The 14788-nt window shown below is 46.5% G+C and overlaps 1 protein-coding gene across 4 annotated transcripts in view; it reads left to right on the top strand.

Annotated features, from left to right (window-relative positions):
* GPR132 (G protein-coupled receptor 132) overlaps positions 1-14218 on the top strand; it is an 87591-nt gene extending 73373 nt beyond the window's left edge. For all 4 annotated transcript variants that reach the window (XM_035900403.1, XM_035900405.1, XM_035900402.1 and 1 more), the window contains one exon: positions 11669-14218. In XM_035900403.1, the coding sequence (XP_035756296.1) occupies positions 11693-12766 (1074 nt within the window). In that variant the 5' untranslated portion in view covers positions 11669-11692 and the 3' untranslated portion in view covers positions 12767-14218. The remainder of the gene's footprint in view (positions 1-11668) is intronic.
* The last annotated feature ends 570 nt before the right edge of the window (positions 14219-14788 follow it).

Here is a 14788-nt window from a genome sequence, read left to right as displayed (position 1 = left end):
CGCGGCCAGACACACCACTGGGCCATTAATAAAACCAAACTAATGTGGGGAAACAGAGCTATTGGCCAGCCACAATCCACAGCCAACTTACAAACAAGCAAAGAAGCTTACCACGAAGCAGGATAACTTCATGGTCACTAAAACACATGCCCTCTACCCAACTCCGCTACAATAACATTGTTCTGTTCATGTGTGGCAGCAATAGAGCCCAAGGTCATAGAATCATAGAATCATTTAGGTTGGAAAAGAACTTTAAGATCATCACATACAACCGTTAACCTAACACTGCCAACTCCACTAATAAACCATGTCCCTAAGCACATCTACCCATCTTTTAAATACCTCCAGGGATGGACATTCAACCACTTCCCTGGGAAGCCCATTCCAGTGTTTGACAACCCTTTTAGTGGAGAGATTTTTCCTAATGTCCATCCTAAACCTCCCCTGGCACAACTTGAGGCTGCTTCCTCTCACCCTATCGCTTGTTACTTGGCAGAAGAGACCAACACCCACCTCACTACAACCTCCTTTCAGGTAGTTGTAAAGGGCGATAAGGTCTGCCCTGAGTATCCTTTTTTCCAAGCTAAACAACCCCAGTTCCCTCAGCTGCTTCTCATCAGCCTTGTGCTCCAGACCCCTCACCAGCTTCCTTGCCCTTCTCTGGATATGATCCAGTACCTCAATGTCCTTCTTGTAGTGAGGGGCCCAAAACTGAACACAGTATTCAAGTGCCAAGTACAGGAGAACAATCACTTCCCCAGTCCTGCTGGCCACTCTGTTTCTGATACAAGCCAGGATGATGTTGGCTGCCTTGGCCACCTGGGCACACTGCTAGCTCATATTCAGCCAGCAGCTGACCAACAACCCCAGGTCCTTTTCCTCCAGACAGCTCTCCAGCCACTCTTCACCAAGCCTGTAGCATTGCATGGGGTTGTTGTGACCCAAGTGCAGGACCCAGTACTTGGCCTCATTGAACCTCATACAATTGGCCTCAGCCCATTGATCCAGCCTGTCCAGGTCCCTCTGTAGAGCCTTCCTACCCCCAAGCAGATCAACACTTCTGCCCAGCTTGGTATTCTCTGCAAACTTACTGAGGGTGCACGTGATCCCCTCATCCAGTTCATTGATAAAGATGTTAAACAGAAGTGGCCCCAACACTGAGCCCTGGGGAATACCGCTTGTGACTGGCCACAATCTCCAAAGCCTCTGTGGGTCCACATGCATGGAGGTAGTGGGTGCCAGCTAAGGGCAAGCACAAGCCATAGGCATGGCTATGCCGTTCCTATGCTGATCACCCTGCCTGCCTGAGAGGTGATGAGATTGAACGCTCACCTCTGGACATGATGTTCCTCCCACCAAGGACAAGTCTCTCCCTTGGCCACAGGGTGGCTGTGGTTGTCCTTCACTTGTTCACACACAGACTTGAAGGCTTTACTTAGGCCTTGCATTGGTCCAGGTGTCACACATGGCCACCTGCCCGCATTCACTGAAGGGTGAGAAGCTGTGCGGCCTGAGTCCACATATCTCCAGCAGCTCCAGGTGAACAGTTGTTGCCCAAGAGATGATTTTGAGTCATGACAGTTTGGGGTGAACACAGCTCTAGTACAGGCCTTTCTGTGGCTCCTAGTGTATTTCTAACTGGAGGTGCCACTGGTTTGGCAGGAGTCTCCTGTCTGACGGCCTGCATGGCTGAGGCCCTTAAGAAGGAGGAAGGTGTTCATAAGTAGCTGCTGGGGAGACCCGAAAGTCTAAAGGATGACAGAGCACCCCTTCTTAAGGGGTACACCTGTGGGTTTGAACATGGGTCTTGGTGCTTCTTTGTTCAGCCACTTGAAGTCGGGTTTTCCTTACACCTGTCAGTTAGACATGCTCAGCTCTAGCAGCCTGCCAGCATGGCCAGGTCTCCTTGCCTTGGTAAAGCAGCCTGCTCCCCGATACCCCAGCCTGCTCTTTCAGGAGTCCAGAGCAGCATTTATCCACATGTAAACCCTCAGTGTCAAATCTGCCAGCACTTGGCTGTGTTTTGACATCCAGGATCACCCGGGGGCAGGCTAGAGAAGCTGTGCATGAGAATACCCCCCTCATCTCCTTCTTCCAAGACTTCTTAGTTCCAAGAACATCTGGTGAGTTAGGTTTCCAAATGAGACCTTCAAGTAACAGAAGGCTTGTTTAAATAGCCCCCACTGCCATGCTATCAGTTAAGCTGTGATGGCTTTAGGGAGGCATCGAGCACATATGCCTGCTGGTTTCGTGTGTGAGGAAGGGGGTGTGAAGCAGCAGCACAAAACTTGCCACTCTCGGGGCTGCTCTCAGCTGTTCACTTTCACTGCCGCTGCGCCAAAACCTGTCCTTTTCTCAGCCTTTTGACTTGGCTTTATAGGTTAGCCTCAAATTTATGACAGCATTTCTGTAGTTCCTGATGGCTCTCCTGGCCATGAAGCCATTCCTCTGGCTGCAGGACCTTTTCTAGACAAGCTGGTAGGTACCAGGGAGTAAATCTGCCCTGCAACAGCCACTTTCTGATGCTTTCAGGGAGGACTAAGAAACTTTGCCAGGTCCAAAAGTCCCAAAATCATGAATCATGGACTCCAAATCATGAGACTGGAGGAAAAAGTCCACTGGTATGGGGCGATTTTGGGGTCTGTTTTTCACCTGTGAACTTCCCCTATCTACTCTGTGTGACACGTATGTAGTTTTACCTACTTTTAGATGTGTTGAATAAGATGGTTTGAAACCCCATAGCAGGAGGTTTCTTTTACACATTTCTCTCTTACCTGCCTGGCATTCTGCTCTCCTCTGCAGTCCCTCACCAGGCAGTGTCACATGGCACTAAGACAGCAGTTTCTGGAAGGATCACAGTTTTAAGCTGGGTCCTTTTTCAGTCCTGAATTATGTGATAGTTCACTCGCAGCTGCTAATTTTAGCAGAACAGTACGTTTAGTTGTAGATTGTGGGAAGGGGGAAGTGGATGCGTGCAGCTATGTTAAAGCCCACATGTCAGTATTTAAAATCTCTAGTGGCTGAGAGTTCACATAGAATCATAGAATCATAGAATGTTTTGGGCTGGAAGGGACCCCTAGAGGTCATCTGTTCCAACCCCCCTGCAGGGAGCAGGGACACCGCTAACCAGATCAGGTTGCTCAGAGCCCCATCCAAACTGGCCTTGAATGTTTCCAGGGATGGGGCCTCCACTACCTCTCTGGGCAACCTGTTCCAGTGTTTCACCACCCTCATTGTAAAGAATTTCTTCCTTATATCTAGTCTAAACCTACCCTGTTTTAGTTTAAAACCATTACCCCTTGTCCTGTCACTGTTCATATCTATGAACAGTGTATTACGAGATAAATCAAACACCCTCTTCTCATCAGAAATGATTGCTGAGCTCCCCATCTGAATGGCAGATGTGAACATCTCTCTCTTCTTACAAAAATCTTCTTTTTTTTAATGAGATTGCTTATATCTGCAGTATAGAGTTAAACATTAAGGCTGTATAACTAATCTCAGGATCCTGCTGTTTCCTTGCAGCAGCTTTTTTTCAGCCTACGAACGCCCCATACCTTGTTTTAACCAGTACTAGTCAACAGGGCCATTATCTGCTTTCACCACAGTGCTCTCTGTCTGGTGCCTCGCAGTTGGAGATTAGTGTAACCACCGACGCAGAAGTGGTTGCTTCTAGCACAAAACCTACCTGAACTCCAGATGACTGCGCTTGGTGACCAAAACAAAACACATGCCATGCCTCAGTCCAGCAGAAGGCTGCTCTGAGGTCTGTCGCGTTTCTTGAGAGTCTTCTCCATGGCTGCAGCAGCCAGGGAGCGTTCAAAAGAGGGTAAAACTCAAACAGAAATCCAGCAAATACAAGAAGCTTGCCACTTTCATCTTTCAGGAATCATGTAGAGATTTTTTTCCTAACTAGGCATTAAAGCTGCTTCGTACAGTGTTTATTTGTCTCTGCATTCAAATCCCATCGGTGGTTTCCTTCTGATCAAGCTAGGATGGAGGCAGATATTTTAAGATGGAGTTGTGCTCAGGCTGGATTCCCAGTATGGTCCTGTAGCTTTAAAACACCCTTTTTTCTCTACCGAGCTTTGAAATTATATCGTTGCAAAATTATATATTCATAAATTATATTATATTCAAATGTGAAACTATCTAGTTTCAAATCCCACAACCCTGTGTGTGTCAGTAAAAATGATCGATCTGCTGGGAAACTAAGTGGAGCCATTGCTGCTCTTCCTTTGCACGCTGAGACTTGCTTGACTAGATTGACTCCATCTACTAATTTGTTTATTACTAATGGGGGGAAAAAAAAAAGTAAACCAGTTCACAGACTTGCTGGGCTAATGGGTCGTAATCTATTTTTATCCACAAAGACACCACAAATATCTTTTCTACTTTCAAGAACAGCAAATAACCCATGGCAATTTCTTACTTTCTATTAACGTTAACAGACACAAAAGCTAGTGGATGGGAAGTTTAATAGTTCATAAAGTTTACAGACAGGTAATTGAGGTCCTGCATGAGAAAAAGACCAGGTTTAGAAGAGGAGTGATGTTTCTGGTGGTGAGTATTGTAGGCAGCATAACTGTCATATCTGGGAATTGATGTCTTACGATACTAGATTTGAGTGGTCAGGCTGACGTTAGTACCACGTTAGTACTCTTGTGTCAAACAGTTATGGTACCACATGCTACGAAGGAAAGGACGCAAAACCCCTCAGGAGGAATTCAGGTCCTGTTTCACTGAAGGTTGATTTATGCTTTAAAACATGCAGGTTTTTAACCTTTCCAAATGTTGGGGGCAGGAAGGCAGGTGTGAAGGAATGGTTTGTTTTTAACTTAAGCAATATAAGCGTGAATTTTTTTTCTTAATTATTCTTAATATCCACATAAACTCTCAACATTTTCAGCTCTAACAATAATCCTTGGCATAGAAGGATGACCAGAAAAATATTAAAACATGAAAAATATATAAATAATGTGCTCTACTGATCAAATTGTACTTATGTTATGGATTTCACTGTGCCTTTTTTCTCTTCTGTCCCTCTGTATCTCAGGTGAATTAATCCAAAGACTTTCAACCAGTGATTTCTTCAACTATTGTGCTTTTTTTGACTTCCTCCCTGTAACTGTACCTGGAAATTTTTTTTACCTTTCTTAACAGGGGTTATTTTTATCGCTCCAATGCCTCTGTTGGAAATTGAAACATTTTTTCATGAGTAGCTCATAGAGAAATAAAAAAAACAAAACAAAAAAAGCAAAATAAAGCTTTTTGCTTTCCCCCTTGTTTTCACTTCCCTTTTCGCACCTCAGTGTTGGCAAAAACACTTCGGTCTCTTGAGGGAAGACCCAATATTAATGCAACTGGACTGAAGGAGCAGCAAGTGCCCCCATTCAAGTCTCTGCACCTCTCAGGACCCTTTTCTGCTTCATTCAGACTCCAGTGAAGAACTTAACATTCACTCTGAAGTGACAAGCTCTAAGCCACCAGGTTCACGAAAGTCCACACTCTTTTCTGGGCTTAGCAGTGGCATTTTCAAGGCAAAAAAACTGAAGGGAGTGATGTGGTTAGAGCTGCTGTCCACCTCCGCGTGACTCCCACAGCCAGACACGCTGCTTAGCCAAAGCGCTCTGCTTAGCACTTGCAGCATCCACAGAGAACGTGCCTGGTTGGGTAACTCAGTGGCAAAGACCCCTAAATAGTCAGCAGAGATTGGCAGTGCCTCTGGAGACTGATGGAGAGTGCAGCTCACACTGTGGCCGAACTGCTCTCAGCACAACTCCTTGCCACGTGCTACTTGCTGCTAACTCCCTTGTGCCAGCCCCGCTGCTGATTTGACCCTGGTGAGCCACTTCAGAAAGGCCAGCTGGTGGACAACTAACCCAGACAGAAAAAGGGGACAACTTTTTGCTAGCTTACCACTCTGTACATGTTCGCTGTAGGGTCAGGTGACCGACTGGTCAGGGACAAGGCAGAGAGAAAGAAAGGTGACAGCCAGGCTGCCACTCTGTCATGTCTGTGATTGTGAAACCATGTCACAGCACCCCAGGTTCATGATTTCATCTCCCGTGAGCTGTGAAGGGCACCTCTGTAGGACAGTTCAACGCTCCCTGGTGCTGGGTGGGAGAGAGGACAGATGAGCATCGTGTAGGCTCTCCTGCGCAACAAAGCAGCTCTTTGGCTCCTGCCCACAAGGTGGAAGATCTGATTTCTAGACCAGACACCAGTTTGGCATTTGAAGTCTGCCACTTTCTAGGAAAGCCTGAGAAAGAGCAGTTTTCCATTCTTCCTGGGAAATCCAGGCCACCTGCCACAAGGAATGCAAGGTGCACTCGATCAAAGAGAAGGTGAGGGAAGGGCAGGCAGTCAATCTCAAGCTGGTTTCACAGCCCTGCTTGGTGGGTCTGCAGCAAGGCACTTTTGCTGCTTTCTCACCACACTCCAACAAAATGAGATTTCGCATCTATCATGCCTCTTCCACCCACAACCCCTTTTATTTTGGCATTTCCAGGTGCTATGCCCTTTTCCAGGGTTTTCCCTCCATAAGGTCTCTATACATTAAGAGCATGTAGGCACTACATTTTAGGAGTAAGAAATGTAATTGTCTATTCATCTAACTGTGAACATAATGCAAAAACATTAGAAAGGCCTATGTAGCCCAATGTTACGGCTACAATCAGAGCAGGCACACATCAAATCTTCCTTAGCAGATTACCCCATCTTCCAGTGATTTGTGCTCAGGTCCTTCGTGAGCCAGAGGTGATGTCTCTGTCCTGGAAGATGAGATGTTTTGCACGTCTTGAACATGAGAAACGTGCACACGCTGACTGCGGTTGCTGTGTGCAGTAAATGTCACAGAGCAAAGAGCCTCAGAGTGCTGCTAAATGTATGTGAGATCTGTTGATGCAAAACACAGCCAGCACCTGATGTAGCACCTTGTAATGGTTGGGGAGCCCTAGCAGAACAGGATACAGCATAGAAATGTGAGAACAGCCACTTTGGACAGGCTTTGTGCAGTTGAAAGCTACAGGATGGCTAAGAAACCTAATGCATTGAAACAGCTTGTCTCTCACAAACACATTCTCCGATATCACTCATCCTTGGCATCATCCTTTAAAATTGCTTGAAAATTGCTGGATGTGATAAATGTCTTGAGTTCTGCTGTTTCAACCAATGCTTCTATCGCTAAAATTGCTCATCACAAATATTAGCAGAAAATGAACCCTGAAACGGTGCATGTTTTTTTCAGCTGTGTAATTATTTTTTTTTTTTGAATGAATATCCGAGTTGCAGGTTAGCCTGCTCCAGTCCTGTACCAGTGTGGGACAACAACAAAGTGCTCACAGGTAACCAGCTGCCTCTTTAGATAGAGCAGTACAGTTATGAACGCTGCATTCAAGCGATGTGGGGATACAGCCATCACAGCCCAGCCATCACAGAAGACAACAGAACTGGGAATCTTCTGGGATGAGCCAAGTATCAAACTGGCAAACTCTAAAGGCCTGGCTACAGGATGAAAATGTGCATTCAGTTGCAGAGGGGCAATGTCACAGGGAGGAATTTCATAAGTTGTCTGCTGAGCGTTGCTTTCTGATCTTCGCTTTAGGGAGGAAACCCTTAAGCAGGCCTGGAGAGCTGAGCAAGTGACGCCCAGGACTGGGGCTGGATGCAAGTGGCCAGGGCCACGTCCCTGGACAGGGCAGAGAGCCAGGAGAAGGTGAGGGAGGAGAGCAAATGGATGTCCTCCTCTCCTCCTTCCTGATACGGGGCTGAGACACAGAGCGTTACTGCTGGCGAGGATCCAGGCTCCTGAGACAGGCCAGACCTTCAGGAGAGGCGTTCAGCGCATGGTTTTTCTCTACAAGCATGAATTCACTTCTTATGGCTGCACTTTGCCAGCTGAGGCTTTGGGCTTGGCAGCCGACAGTCATTTAAGGGCGAAAGTCTCTTCAGCTCAGTCTCAGCCCTGTGGCTTAGGCCATACGCCAAAAGCCAAGAAAAAAAAAAAGCATGCCCCATACAGGAACTTAAAAAGTCACAGGCATCTCCTTCCTGAGCCTCACCCACGGGTGCTAAGTGCGGGAAGGAGAGGTGGAGCAGAGCGGGAAGGGAGGAGGCAAAGGAAGGAGGTGAGAGAAAGAAACATTGGGAGCCATGTTTCTACAGAATAACTCTTCTACCACTTCCTTCCTGCCCTGCACCATCGCCAGCTGCTTGCTGGCAAGACAGGTACCTCCGGGGGAAGCTTCAAGAGGCAAACAGCAGGCGTAGGCTGTGCAGAAAGGAGAATGTTCAGACAAACACAGGGTCAAGAGAAGCATGAAAAGCCCAGGGGGAGGGGAGGAGAGCGCACCTTCAACCACTCTCGAAGGTTTTTTTGCTAAGGCACAGCGGCTAAGGCAGCCGCTGAATAACTGAGATGGCGTGCGACTGCGCTGTGTCCCTGTCGCGGCCGCTGCCATCTCCCCCATTACGTGTTGTAGTCACCTGTTATGCTTCGCCTTGGAAGGGGAGGTCTCCCAAGACTGCTCTGTGGTGTGCAGGTGTACAGCAGCTCTCACATAGGTCAGACGTGATTGAGTCAAGGACAAGCTCTTGTATGCCACGTCCCAGGTGAGGTCTGGGCAGAGAACCGCTGCTGACCCCGAAACCAAGCACTGTTTTTATCCCCCCTACACAACAGTTCTGTAGGCCCCACCTCATTGACCAAGGGCAGCGGGTGCCCAGAGGCAGCAAAAAACTCAAGTCGCTACCAGCCCCCACCGCAACCATTGTTTTTCTAAGTTAACACCAGCTATCAGTACACTTTCACTGGGAGGAAAGAAGGGAGGTAACTTTACACCCTCCCACACAGAAACCTCGCGGCAGCCCTGCTGAGTACCATGCCATCTTCCCCCCAGCGAGTGACGTGCAGAAAACGGACTCCCCAGTCTGTAAGATTGTAAAGTAGGTATGTTTATTCAGCGCTGGGCAGCACGGGGGGTAGTCCCACCAAAGTCGTGCGCACCTCCACGTGGCAGCTTGCCCTGTTTATATGTAGCAAAGTGTTACATATACATGAAGTTTCCCAATATGCCTATACATATGCATAACCTGTCCCTGCTTCGTATTAAAATTAGTTTCAAGAGGTCATTTCCATAAGTCCCTCCTGACTGCGCTTGCTCAGTGCCTCCTTGTGGTGGTCGTCCGGGGTCGTGGGGATGAAGGCTGATGGCTCCTCTTCGTCACCACCAATAACCCCTTGTTCTTGCGCACACTCAGTTGCTCCTCTGCTCTTGCCCAAACTGCAGGGTCGGTTTAAGCTGGTTCTTCAGGCAAATTCCTGGCTCTTATCAGGAACTGTCCTTCGTAAGGAGCTGCAAATCTTCTTGCATCAGCTAGTTCGTGCAATAGTTAGCAAAACATTTGAGCACTATCTATCAATTTGATTCTTTGGGCTACACAGCAATCTCGATAATTATTACGCAGCATCTTATCTACTAAGATTCCCTTAACCCCTTCTCTCATGAGGATCCTCTTCTCCAGTCATTCTTAAGATGGGACATTTGAAACTACAGGAAACTCCAGATCCCCCTTGAGAGGGCCGGAACATACCCACCGGTACGATTCTCACACCTGGAGGGATGTGTCCCTCTGGCAAGACACTTTGGCCGAACTGCCGTGGCGACCGCTGCCTCTTAACCCCTCTTCAACGTGTCGGCATGCGTGCGGAGCGCGGTTTGCTGCAGGGGGAAGTGGAAGGGAGTCGCAGAGTGCGGCCGCACCCTCCGGTGTACTTCTCACGCACACACACACACACACACACACACACACACGGCACCTTCTCAGTTCCTCTGTCTATGGAGGCCCCTTCCAAACGTCCTCACCCCGGGGAAGCGCTTGTGCTGCTGCTGGGCATGGGGAGGGTGGGTACTGCTGCCTCTGCCCTGCCTGCTCGCTGGCCAGGAGCTGCTGTCACTGAGCGGGCTCTGGCTGCATTGGGGTATTTGCTGGAAAGGAACATCTCTTGGCATGGGCTGGGAGAAGCTCTCTTGGTGTTTATGGCTGTGGCTAGCACCATGCTGCTGTGAGGGTCTCGCAGGCTAAGGCAATGTGTTGTCACTTTTCTCATACCATTCTCATCACCTGGTAACTACACTAAGTCAGGGGACCTGATTGCCCCTCAAGCTCTAGGGATCTTGGGTGGCAGATGCTCTGTTAGGCATTTGCGGTGGAGCTGCTTATGCCACTCCAGGGTCTGCTCTTGCCCACACGGAGGGTAAGGAAGGTCCCCACCAGCTTGTTCACCTTTCCAGAGATGCAGGAGACAATACCACTGCACTGGGAGTGGTAGGCAGACTGCTTCCCCCTGGCCTGCTTGAGATGGGCCCAAACAAGCAACAAATAAATGTTCTGAGGCTGCTAAAAGCTACTTTCTCCCCTGCCTGAACTCAGGGTTAAAGAAATTGCTCATACACAGGTGGACCAAGAAAGCTCATGCCCCTCCTCAGTCTGAAGGGACTCAAATCTCTGTCAACGCATCTCCTCCTTCTGGACTTAGCTGACTGTTCCCTGGAGCAAGCGTCTACCCCATAAGAGAATGCCCAAAAGACTGGGCCAGACAAGACCTTTTTTTATCAAGGATGTTATCCAGTGGATGCCTTCAGCTCATAAATAGAGCAAGTACAATTTTTAAGGGCACACAACACCACTAGAGCACACCCACCTCCATATTCCTCTCTTCACTTGGAGACTTCTGCATGGAAATCATCAAGTGACTTTGCATGAAATGCTTCTCCTAGTACTACTTAACCAAATGCCAAGTCTGCTCTTGTGTATGGTTATCCTGGAAAGGTGGAGTTTTTTGTAACCCACCTGTTCAAATTTTTTTCACCTCCATTTCTTAAATGTGTTTATATTCTTGTCTTCGAACTTGTTCGCTTCCTCTGAATGCCCTTATTTCCTGTTGTTTCCCAGAGGCATCAACCAGCTGTGGTAGGCAGTTCCACTGGTGGGTGTTATATAGAGGTACAAGTTTATGTTCTTCAGCTGCAGTTATTTATTAAGAGGAGGGAGGAGAGAAGCTTGAATTAGCTAGATCTCAACCGATATGTTGTAATACGGTGTGGAGGCACACACCAGTGCCCAGATTCCGGCTCCTGTGTGCTGGGTAGTCTCTGACACAACAGCTACCACTACCCAGTTCAGACAGTTCCCCCATCTGACTGATAAATTATAGCTTCTTTTGCAAGTCTGCCTCTATGGTTTGCAGGGGGTTTTTTTTGTTACTCAGTTTGAAAAAAAAAAAATAAAAATTGAAGACTAATTCCCTTAATTTCCTCTGGGAAGTGACTTTGGTAATTGATCAGCAGCTCCGTCTTATTTATAAGGCCACCTGGTTTAGGGACAGTCCTCAGTACCCTGTTCTAGTGAGTAGGCATGATGTGGTCAAGAAATTCCTTGTGAAGAAATGCACTTTTTCCTGGAAGTACATCAGACCTGACTCCCAGGAGACACTACAGGAGACCAGCAGGTCTTGGAAAACTTTCCTGACTTAGATGCTTCCCCAAGACAAGCATCCCACTTGTTCCCTGACATGTCCTGTTGGCACCTATGGGACCATTACCATTACTGACACATTTTTAAGTGATGCAAATGCTAATTTTCCACCTTGTCTTCTGATTGTCAGGAAACACCAGCTGGAGAAAGAACAATGGAAAATTGTACACAGACAAGTGACAACTGCACAGGAATTCCCTCCTCAGTCAGCAAGATACCTCTGGTTGCTGTTTACAGCATCGTTTTTGCCATAGGCCTTCCAGCAAATTGCTTAACTTCCCTGCTTACATTTCAACAAATCCGAAAGAATAAAGTAATTGCCGTCTACCTTTTCAGTTTATCGTTGTGTGAGCTGATGTATTTAAGTACTTTGCCTCTCTGGATTATCTATGTGAACAATAAGCATCGGTGGACAATGGGCGAAAACACTTGCAAAGTAACAGGATTCATCTTTTTCTGCAACATATACATCAGCATTCTGCTTTTGTGCTGCATTTCTGTGGATCGTTATGTAGCAGTGGTGTATGCTCTGGAGTCAAGGGGGAAAAGAGGACAGAAAAAGGCATTCGCAATAGTGAGTTGTGTCTTCGCTGTGGTTGCAATAATCTACAGTCCTACATTTTACATGGAAGACAACAATACCGATAAGATCTGCTTTGAGACTTTGCCCCTCAACATAAAATTGGCTTCTTTAAACTTTGCCAGATTCCTGTTTGGATTTGCCATACCTTTCACAATCCTGATTTTCACAAACTACAAAATTTTCCAAAGTACAAAAACAAGCAGCAGCTTGACAAGTCGCCAGAAAGCCAAAGTGAAGTATCTGGCTATCGCCATTATTGTCATTTTCCTGATCTGCTTTGCTCCCTACCATGTGGTGCTCTTAATAAGATCCACATACTTTTTGCTTCATCAGAATTCCTCATGTCCATTTGAAAGAGAGATATATACAACTTTTACAGTGTTTCTGTGTTTAGTCACTGCAAACAGCATTGCCGATCCAATCATCTACGTGCTGGTTAGTGAAAACATCAGAAAAGATTTTTGTAGGACTCTGAGAAGATGGAGATTGAACTCATCCATTAACCAGAAGACAGACAGCATAAAATTGAAAATGTCAAAAGAATCACAGGAAGGAGGGCTAAGAGAAGAAAACAAAGAAACGCCGCATTCGTCTGACATTGAAAAGACCTGTAGTAGTGGCAAAGACCAAGAAGGAGGCAGCTAGCAGTTAGCTGCTGGCACAAATAAGGAGCTCCCGACACCAGCTGCGGGCCGCAGACTGCAGCACACAAGTATTTACATGCTGACATCCGTAGGAAGTTTTGCCACAGTGCATGGGCCAGCAGCTCCTTGAGGACGCTACCGGAGCGACACTTCTTATTTCTGTTTGTCTCCTACGATAAAGCTTGCCCACCACTATTGCTGGTGAAAATATTGCTTTGCTAAGGACGTGTGGAATAAATTAAGTAATTTACTTTGACTCAGCTTGAAATCTTAAAAGCTTATTTTTTGGACTGGCTCTTTTCCTCCTATGAATTCAGAACCAGTTTTATCTTCTGAGATGGACAGAAAAAAAAAAACCTGCTGGCAAGAACAATGTAGGGCCCATTCTTATGGTCAAAATTTTTAGTTCTTGAGGAGGTACATGTTCAGATTCTCATACACGTACTCTGTTGTTAATGTTTGTTGTTAACCAGTGGAAAATATTAAAAATGAGGAAGTCTTTCAACAAGAGCCTTGAAAATGTTCGTAATACTTCAGTATGAAGCTTTATCTGCCTTGCACATCCTGGGGAGAATAAAAGGGCAAAACAGTGGCCTGGTAACACAGACCAACATTGACTGTATTAGTCAAGACCCTGCACTGTCTTGAAATTCTTAAAATGTACAATTCTAATGCTTGGCATTTTACAATTAGTGGATTTTACTTACTTTGCAGTTAAATCTGGAATGCACTGAAATACAGAGAAAATTTATACATTTCCAAGTGCTGTCATGGACTGTTTTTATGCCATCTCCAAACATTTGTTGAACTTATGTTTCATTTCTGACTAAGCTAACACTTCCCTTTTGGTATTGATCCAACTTTTAGTGTGTAGGAGCTTATACAAGTGTTAAGTACCTTACTGACAAGGAAGGGATGGCAGCACAGAGAACACAGTCCCTTCTCCCCATAGATGGGAACTCCCTGGGATGTGCTGGTGGTGCATACATGAGACTATGCTGGGGCAGATTTCGTTATTGCTGCTGCCACTTTCGCTATGAATAAATTATTGATGGTAGTTTCCTGTGCCTTCAAACCAGAAATTAAAAAATAAGAGTGATACAAATTTGGCAACATTTATTTACACAGCTTCTTCATATTTGTATGTGATCAAAGTAAAATGGACAAAGATCATTAATTCGTTGGCTGCTTAATTGAATATAAGTTTGTAAAGTCTTTCTTTAAGCGTCATTCTGCTTTATCTGTAATGTTGTACTTCAGTAATATTGTTAAATTGTTGTTAATGTTGACATTTCTGAATTGAACTTACATTATAAAATCATTTGGTAGGAAAAGACCTTTTAAGATCATTGAGGCCAACGGTACCTGTCCTTTATTAAACCATGTGTCCAAGCACCTTGTCTGCCCATCTTTTAAATACCTCCAGGGATGGGGACTCAACCACTTCCCTGGGAAGCCTGTTCCAATACTTGACAACCATTTTGGTGAAGAAATTTTCCCTGATATCCAGTCAAAACCTGCCCTGGTGCAACTTAAGGCTGCTTCCCCTCATCCTATCACTTGTCACTCGGCAGAAGAGACCAACACCCACCTCAGTACAACCTCCTTGTAGGCAGTTGTAAACGGTGATAAAGTCTCTTCTCAGCCTCCTCTTCTCCAGGCTGAACACCGCCAGCTCCCTCAGCCGCTCCTCATCAGCCTTGGGCTCCAGACCCCTCACCACCTTCCTTGCCCTTCTCTGGACACGCTCCAGCCCCTCCATGTCCTTCTGGGAGTGAGGGGCCCAAAATTGAACGCAGTATTCAAGGTGAGGCCTCACCAGTGCTGAGTACAGGGGAAGGATAATTTCCCTGGTCCTGCTGGCCACACTAATTCTCATACAAGCCAGGATGCCATTGACCCTCTGGGCTCCTGTGTATGCTGCTGGCTCATATCCAGTCAGCTGTTGACCAGCACCCCCAGATCCCTCTCTGCCAAGCAGCTATCCAGCCACTCACCCCCAAGCCTGTAGTGTCGCATGGGA

Source organism: Egretta garzetta, unplaced genomic scaffold (genome assembly GCF_000687185.1).
Source record: "Egretta garzetta isolate BGI_Z169 unplaced genomic scaffold, ASM68718v1 scaffold508, whole genome shotgun sequence".
NCBI lineage: Eukaryota > Metazoa > Chordata > Aves > Pelecaniformes > Ardeidae > Egretta > Egretta garzetta.
This window is presented reverse-complemented; position numbering and strand designations above follow the sequence as displayed.